This window comes from Haliaeetus leucocephalus, unplaced genomic scaffold (genome assembly GCF_000737465.1).
Source record: "Haliaeetus leucocephalus isolate CR32 unplaced genomic scaffold, Haliaeetus_leucocephalus-4.0 Scaffold227, whole genome shotgun sequence".
Lineage (NCBI taxonomy): Eukaryota > Metazoa > Chordata > Aves > Accipitriformes > Accipitridae > Haliaeetus > Haliaeetus leucocephalus.
In genome coordinates this window covers 340126-348564 of record NW_010972663.1, presented here as the reverse complement: position 1 = coordinate 348564, position 8439 = coordinate 340126, and the positions used below count along the sequence as shown (strand labels likewise).

General features: G+C 60.3%; 1 protein-coding gene across 1 annotated transcript in view; it reads right to left on the bottom strand.

Moving 5' to 3' along the window:
* Positions 1 to 1222: 1222 nt before the first annotated feature.
* The window catches only part of CCDC9 (coiled-coil domain containing 9), an 8160-nt gene continuing 943 nt past the window's right edge, over positions 1223 to 8439 (bottom strand). Inside the window, exons 2-12 of the mRNA XM_010567201.1 lie at positions 8017 to 8168; positions 7666 to 7929; positions 7485 to 7568; positions 7219 to 7395; positions 6926 to 7113; positions 6677 to 6847; positions 6498 to 6564; positions 5957 to 6398; positions 5636 to 5788; positions 5414 to 5487; positions 1223 to 2320 (exon numbers count right to left, since the gene is read on the bottom strand). Coding sequence (XP_010565503.1) covers positions 1253 to 2320; positions 5414 to 5487; positions 5636 to 5788; positions 5957 to 6398; positions 6498 to 6564; positions 6677 to 6847; positions 6926 to 7113; positions 7219 to 7395; positions 7485 to 7568; positions 7666 to 7929; positions 8017 to 8168 — 2840 coding nt within the window. The 3' untranslated portion in view covers positions 1223 to 1252. The remainder of the gene's footprint in view (positions 2321 to 5413; positions 5488 to 5635; positions 5789 to 5956; positions 6399 to 6497; positions 6565 to 6676; positions 6848 to 6925; positions 7114 to 7218; positions 7396 to 7484; positions 7569 to 7665; positions 7930 to 8016; positions 8169 to 8439) is intronic.

Here is an 8439-nt window from a genome sequence, read left to right as displayed (position 1 = left end):
GTCCCCAACTGTCACCCCCATCCCCAACTATCACCACTGTCCCCCCACCCCCAACCATCACTGCTGTGCCCCCCCATCCCCATGGTGCCCAATTGTCCCCAACCATCTCTGCTGTCCCCACCCTGTCCCCAGCCATCCAGGTGGTGCCCAGCTATCCCTCCCTGTTGTGCCCCACTGTCCCTAACCATGGCTGCTATGCCCATCCCTATGGTGCTCAACCATCCTCAACTGTCTCCATTGTGCCCAGCTGTCCCCAACCACCCCTGTGATGCCCAACTGTCCCCAACCATCCCAACTATCCCCAACCATCCCCACCATGCCCATCCCTGTTGTTCTCCACTGTCCCCACCATCCTCAACCATCCCGGCTGTCCCCAGCCACCCCAACTGTCCCCAACCATCCCTGTCATGCCCATCCCCGTTGTTCCCCACTGTCCCCAGCCACCCCAACTGTCCCCAACCATCCCTGTCATGCCCATCCCCGTTGTTCCCCACTGTCCCCAACCATCCTGGCTGTCCCCAACTGTCCCTGCCCCACCTACCCCCAGGCTGGGCAGCACCTGGGGTAGTGAAAATCAGACACCAACCTCAGCTCCCAGCCCCACACCATGAAGCAAGACCATGGGTTACCAGTCGCAAGGACTTTCTGGGACGGGGAGGAGACACTGCAGCACCTATTGCATCATCTGCGAGCTCAGAACTGCCAAGACAGCAAAAATCTTGCCCAATAAACAACGAAAAAGGAGAACCAAGGGACTGAGGTCTTACTCAAGGCTTGAGGGAGCTTCAATATTTATTGGCGACATTGGACACAGCTACAGTAAAGGGCAACCTGCCCCCCCATCAATGGGGTGGACTTGAGTTTTTGGGGTGACAGAGGGGGAGTTTAACACATGGGTGGGTTCACCTGCATCTTGGACCTCACTAGGTGGTGGAGATGGGGGCTGGGAGGGGGATCATGGGGCAGCACAGATCTTATGGGGATGAGAGAGGGGAAAATAGGGTCCACGCTTGGGTTGGAGAAACAGGAGAAGTGGGTATCGCGGGCAAAGACAACGTCCTCTTGCTGCTGGCAAGCTGCCGAGGAAACCAGGAGGGCCCCAGGGCTAGGTGGGCACACAATTCCCCAGCCTGCAATCACACGGGGCAACTGGTGGGGAAAGGGGACGATGAAGGCATCTTCTCTCTACAGGGCCCGGGGGGACCCCTAGGAGAGGAGTGATGTTCCAGCCCTAGAGCTACCTCATTCCTGGTCAGACATTGGTGCTGACGCTGTGGTCATCCATGGTGGACTTGGTCTTCATCCTGCTGTCCCCCATGGTGCTGGTGGGGTCATCACTCAGCACACCCCGCAGCACAGCTCTCCAGGAACGCTGGAACTTGTCCTTGAAGTCCTGGCCCATGACGACGTAGATGATGGGGTTGATGCAGCTGTTGATGTAGGCAATGCCGGTCACGATGGGGTCAGCTGTCAGGGCACCCTTGAACAAGTCGCTGTGAGGAGGGGTGGAGGCCAGGATCAAGCCCACAACATGGTAGGGCAGCCAGCACACAAAGAAGCTGATGATGACCACCAAGATGAGCTTGATGGCTTTCTGGGAGCGAGCAAAGCCCTTGCTGTGGACACGGGCCAGCAGCAAGGTATAGCAAGCCGTAATCACCACAAAGGGCACCAGGAAGCCGCAAATGAAGCGGGTGACAGCCGTAACGAGCTCGGTGACTTGCTGGTGATGCCCCACGGCCGCATAGTCCAGGACGCAGGTGGTCTTGTCGGAGAAGTCGTCCAAACGGGTGGTGCGGAAGATGAAGGAGGGAAGGGTGAGGAGCCCTGCCAGGAACCAGGCGGCTGCGCAAGTGCCCCGGACCAGCCCCAGTGTCCGGTGGTTTTGGCACCATACCGGCTGTGTCACCAGGGCACAACGGTCGGCACTGATGGCCATCAGGAGGAGGACACTGGCGAACATGTTGAGGATGGTGAGGGAGGGCAGCAGCTTGCAGGCGAAGTGACCCAATGGCCAATGGTGGTCACGGGCCAGCGGCAGGGCCAGGAAGGGCAGAGCCAGGCAGCAGAGGAGGTCGGCCACAGAAAGGTTGAGGAACCAGACACCATTCACCGTGCGCCGCAGCTCAAAGCCGGTCACCCAGATGACAGCTCCGTTGCCCAAGACACCCAGGAGGAAGATGAGGGCGTAGAGGACGAGGATGGCGCGGTAGCTGTGAGGGACTTCATAGCCATCGAAATCATACATGGAATAGTCCCCGTTGGAGTAATTGAAGGTATAATTGAACATTGAGAAGTCCATCCTCCACCAGCTCCCAACCTAGAAACCACACTCCATTAGACCATCAGAGAATGGTTTGGATTGAAGGGACCTTCAAAGATCCTCTAGTCCACACCCCCTGCCATGGGCAAGGACATCTTCCACTGATCAAGTTGCTTGAAACCCCATCTGTAGCATCACGCAAGGGTTTGGGTTGAAGGGAGTTTCAAAGATGACCCCGTCTGACGCCCTGTCACGGGCAAGGACATCTTCTGCTAGATCAGGTTGCTCCAAGTCCCATCCAACCTGACCTTGAAGATGGGGCTTCCACAATTCCTCTGGGCAACCTGTTCCAGCATCTCACCACCCTCATCGTAAAACAACTCTTCCTTACAACCATCATCATTGCCATCATCTCTCCCCTCCATCCAACAGTCCTCTCCCCCCCAAGGGCAAAGAGGCAGCGCCACCAAAACCAGCCCAGAGAGATGCTCCTCAGTGAGAACGTGTGGTGCAAGCAGCCCAGACCACTTGGCTTCATGATCATGTGTCCCCCCGCCTCCACCCCGGTAACTGAGGAAATAGGCATTTCCCCACTTCCTCGCCGAGCTGTCCCCAGCTGCGTGGCGCAAGTTGGATGAGGAAACGCCGCGGGAGCTGCAGCTCCAGCAGCTTCTCCAGCTTCTACTGGGTGGGTGCCATGGGGGGATGATTTTGGTTTGGCTCTCAAGCCCCTGGGGGGGAAGGGGGCAGGGCAAGAAACCTCTCAGTGCCCAAAGCATTGCCAGCACCAAGAGGGGGTTGGAAAAAAACTTGAAGGAGAAAGAGGAAACCACAGGGAAGGTCTGGGATCCTCAGATAGCCAGTTGAGTGACCCAAAGCACGGGAAGAAGGGACAAGGAGGAGATGTGGCATCTCCAACCATCACCCAGTGCCTAAAGAGGAGCCGCAGCGACCTCACAGCACGCCCTCAGCAGGGAAAATCCATCCCATGAGCAGAAGGATGGAGATCACCCAAAGCTTGGCTCTGCCCCCCCCAGCACTGGATTTCGGTTTTTAAGCAAAGGGAGAGAGTCTCACAGATCACACGCCCCACCAGCTGCTCACCTGGGTCCTCACCAGCTGTGGCCGCACTCCGTGGGGATCAGCGGGCAGCGCCGGGTTTTTATACAGCAGCGAACAGGAAGCAATGTCAAGGGGGAAGAGATGGTTGGTGGAGGAAAAAAAAAAAAAAAAGAAGACGACAATGACGATGATGGGTGGGCTGGGAGGGGCAGCGGGGCCAGGAAAACTTCATCTCCGGGTATAATGAGGGGGAGATCACAGGCAGAGGCCCCTCTGTGGCAAAGCTGAGGAGGGCTAGCTGGCGGCAGCGAGTGGAGCTGGAAAACGAGACATCAACCCCAGAACAGTGGGGTTTTTTGAGGGGGATCTGGCTCATTTCAGCTCAAAGGTGATGCTGGGGAGAGCCCGGAGCACCCCTCGCCTATCTGCTGTGGCCAGGGAAAGCTGACGGGTCTCACGGGGAATCCCCCTGGTCTGGGGGACGTCACCAGCCACTGCCATGGAGCCACGGGACTTCTGCTTCTCTCCCAGCCAGGACCTGCTGTGCCCCGAGTGTCCCCACTGGTCCCCAGGGACAGCACAAGGTCCCAGGGCGGGGATTAGGGGAGAGCCCTCCTGCTCTTACACTCCTTTCACCCCAAAACCTCCTCCAGAGCCCCTACACTCCTCGTTTCACCCCCAAAAACCAGGACCCCCCCCCCAACAGGTAACAGGCACCATCAGCTTCCCAGCGCTGGCCAAAGCTTGGCAGCCCCTTCCTGCAGCTCTCGCATCCACTGGGCAGGCCCTTGCCAGTACCAGGACCGCCCCCCCGCCCCCTTCCCAGCCTTGAGAGGAAAGGGGGACCCCTATGAGCAAGGGGGGCACCCCAGCAGCAAAGCAGGGGGGTCCCCTGTGAGCAAGGACCAGGCACAGAGATGTTTTGGAAGTTTATTTTACAAAGAGCCGGTGGGATGAGGCAGCCCAAGGTGGGAGGGTGGGTCAAGCCCACTCCTCCTGCCCAGCCCCAGGACACAAAGAAGGGAAGAAGGGGACCCCAAAGTGCCCTGCCAGGGGCAGACACTTTGTGGGGAGCTGCTGGGAACTGGGGGTGCACAGCTGGAGCCCCCAAACCCTTTGGGGACCCTCAACACTGCCACTGGCGCTGGCATCCTCCGCTCCTAAAAGCCCACGACACCAGGCTCGACCCACCTACCCCGTGGGCACAGAAGGGATTTCAGCGAGCCCCACCACCAAAGGCCAAACCCCACCAAGGAGGTGCAGGCAGGTGATTTTCTTTTTTTTCCCCGCACCCCCCTCGCCTCTCCCTGGCTTATTCCTGCCGGCTCACAGTCTCTAGAAAGCTGTAGCGGTCACGGCGGGAGCGACCCGAGTGACGGAGGGGCTGCTCGAGGACATCGGGGCACTTGGCCGTCCTGTCGAAGGAGAGAGAGAAGAAGGAGGCAGCGTGAAGGCAGCTGCCGGCCCCAGAGCCAAGAAGAGCTCAGGGACAGAGGGGGATGGGGTTCACTCCCTGCCTGTACCCTCCTGCCAGCCCCCAAACACCAGGAGATGGGTGCAAGGGACATGTGGGGCAGCACAGCCCCACTGTCAGGTGCCCCACATTTGGGCGTGTCGCCCGATTCTGCCTGAGGCAGCGGCGGGGAGCAGGGGCCGGTGCTTTTCCCACCCCCTCAGTTCCGAACCCAGAGCCTTATCCTGGCTCTACAACCTCCCTCCTGGCTGTGGCTACAGGGAGAGACCAGTCCCTTGGGCAGTTTGGGGAAGGAAGAGTTTAATCCAGGACAGACAGACAGACAGACATACAGACGTCGCAGCCTCCCGGGCAAGCACAGCACCCGCCAGCCTCCACCACCCGACGCACTTCCCGGGCTTTGGAAGGAACCAGATCCCGAAACCAGAGATGCCGGGAGCAAAGCACGGCAACTCCGGGATGTTTTGCAGGTAGAGTCAGGCTGTCAGCGGGAGTGTCAGAGCCAGCAAACAGAAGTGGGAAGGACAGACAGACAAAACAAGAGCCCAGAGGGTGCGAGTGTCAGTCCCCTGTTAGTGGTCAGCCGGAGAAGGTGAATTCTTACGGAAACGCACCCGCTCAAAGTCCGTGATCTCCACCGTGCCGGGGGCCACCTCAACATCCGGCTGGCGGGGAAACACCATGTCTCCTGAAGGGGCAAAAAAAAAAAAAAAAAAAAAAAGAACAACACAAATTGGGGCCTGAACCCCACGGCTCACAGCACCCCCCCCAGCCTTGGGGGATTAGAACTGGGGAGGGTCCCCTGTGGTGTCCCCCCCCCATATTCCCCTCGCCACCTTGCGTTCTATCCTCCGCCGGGCTCCCTGACGCCTCCTCGTGCTTCCCTGAAGCCTCTTGCTCCATGTTCGGCCTCATTTCTTCCCCTTGGGGGGGCTCTGCAGGGCTCTGCACCCCCTGGGGGGGCCCAGCCAGCTCCACGGGGCTCAGTCCTGGGTGGGGGGCGGGAAGACACCAGTCAAGCCCCTGTTTGGCCCCTTCCCTTGTCCTGCTGCGCTGGCTACACGTCCCCCCCAAATCCCAAGGGTTCAGCCCAGGTTTGGCCTGCCTCCCATGTGTCCCCCCCAGCCCTAATTCAGGCAGATCCCCCCCACTTTTACCTGGAATCTCTCCGGAATCCCCTCTCGACTTGGGGGCAGTGGGACCTGAAAGGGGACTGTCCCCCAGACTGCTGCGGGGAGAGGCCAGATCCATCTCCTCGCCCCAGTCTGAGACGGGCTGGTGGCCTTCCATGGGGGAGAAGGGGCTCAGGGGGGTGCCAGCCCCCCCATCTGGGACGGGTGCCACAGTGGTGGGGGGCACGCGCAGTTTGGGAGCCACAGCCTGGCCAGCTCTGGGGGGACGCTGGGCTTTGGGGGACGCACTGCGGGGTGCTTCGTCCTCGCTCGATGATCCTGGGCTGGTGCTGCCACCTTCTTCCTCCTCCTCCTCCTCTTCTTCTTCTTCCTCCTCCTCACTGACGTCCTCCCACTGGTCCTCATCTTCCTCAGGGCTCAGGGGGCAGGGAGGCTCCGGGAGGGCCCCACTCGGCGCTTCTTCCGCCTACGGGCACGGAGTTGGGGAGTATCAGAGGGGGAGAAGGGCACCTCGGTGCAGCCAAACATCCACCGGTTCCCCTCGGGCTCTGCCACAGCGTTTTACCTTCCGGCTCTCAGCTTCCTCGGCTGGTACCGGCAGCTCCTTCTCCTCCCACCGGTTATCATGCATGCTGGAAGGAAAAAGAAGATCGCAGCGGCTCAGAAATCAAAAGCCATCGGAAAAGGGGGCTCGGAGAAGAGCCCCAACCCACCAAATCCTCATTGGGACGTGACCCCACTGACCTGTAGGGCTTGGTCCCGGTGCCCTGGCCACGTCCGCGGCCCTTTCTCCTCCGCTGGGTGCAATGCGGGGTGAGGAATTCCCCAAAAGTGAGAGGTTTGGGAGGAGGGTGCTTGTTTTCCTCCCCACCGCTTATTTCTGAGCCAGGCACTGCTGCAGAGCCCTCCTTGAACCTAAAAAAGAAAATAGGTGACTCCGGGGATACCACCCCCCCCCCCCCAAATCAACCCCCCAGGTCCCCAATTACGTACATGCTGTCTGATTTCTCGGCATCCCATTCCCGCCGCCACTGCCCAGTGGGTTTGCGGTGCCGCGCCAGGCGTTCCTGATCGATTTGTTCCCGTTCTTTCTTCCAGCGGACGTATTCAGCTCGCTCCCGACCCGTCATGGAGAGCGTCATGTCCAGTGGCCCCCCAGTTTTTGGGCTGGAACGGCGGCCCTGCAGCGAGACATGGCTCGAGCCCTGTCCCAGCCACTCAAACCCCACCCGGGACCCCAAAAGAACAAGGGGCAAGAGGTGGGGGGGACCCACCGGGGTACGTACGGGACCCTGCCAGGTCTTCTCACGCTCCATTCCTGCCTTGACCTTGTCGAAATCAGCTCCCCCCCAATTTCGGACATGTCGCCGGCTCCCCTCCTTACGATCAGTGTCCTGGAAGGGGCCACTGCGGCGGGGGTCGTCCAAGAAGTTACGTACAGGATTCTTCTCGTGAAGCCCGTCCTGAGTTGGCGGGGGGGGGGAATATTGTTACATCTGGGGGAGACACTCGCAACCGACTGCCCTCCCCCAAGTTCCCTTTCACTTCTCACCCGCTGGTTCCTCTCATACTCCGCGATCTTCTCCATCTCCTCGTTCATCTTCTCAATGTTCTGACGCCGTCGCTCTTCCCACTCCTGGCAAGGAGAAACCAGCTGCCACTGGGGACCGGTAACCTCCTGCTGCTGCACCCCAGGGTGGGGGGGGAACCCATCCAGCCCCCAAAACACCCACCTTGGACTTTCGGTCAGGACCGGCATCACCCCCCATCACTGCGCCGGCCATCCCCCGGCCCCGCAAGCGCCGGCCCCGTCTGCCGCGCTCCGGCAGGGTCACGCCATTCCCCCCGGCACCCTCCCAAAATGGCTCAGCGGGGGGGTCCCCCCGGAGGGAACGGCCAGAAGGACGCAAGCCGGCACGCCCTGAGCTGCGGGGAGTGGCGCCACGGCCAGGTTTCGGGGTGCCCAACAGCTTCTTGTCCTTCACCACGCGCTTCTCCTGGAGAGAAAGAAATGGGGGGGGGGGGGGTTCAGCGAGACATAATGGACCCCCACCTTGCCCTGAACCCCAACTCCCCCCACTCACCCCGGGGGAGAGCATAACCTGGACAGTGACGGAGAGATCCTTGTCCACCCATCTCCTCTCTGGCTCGGCATCAGCTGGCCTCACGCGGCGCAAAGCCGTCACTGCGATTCCCTCCTGCTCCGCTTTCTTCCGATCTTCCTCGATCTCCTGTTATCAGGACATGGGCCTGAGCCAGGACAAACCCCCCTCGCCGTGGATTTTGGGGAGATGAAAGACAGGACAAACATCTCTCCCTCTCCCCCCCTTCCACCCCAACTCCCTCCTGTGACCCCATATTACATTAAACTCCCTCCCCCGTGGATTCTGGGGAGATGAAGGACAGGACAAACCCCCCCCCCCCCCCCCCCAAACTCCCACCTGTGACCCCGTACTACGTTAAACCCCCCTCGCCGTGGATCTTGGGGAAATGAAAGACAGGACAAA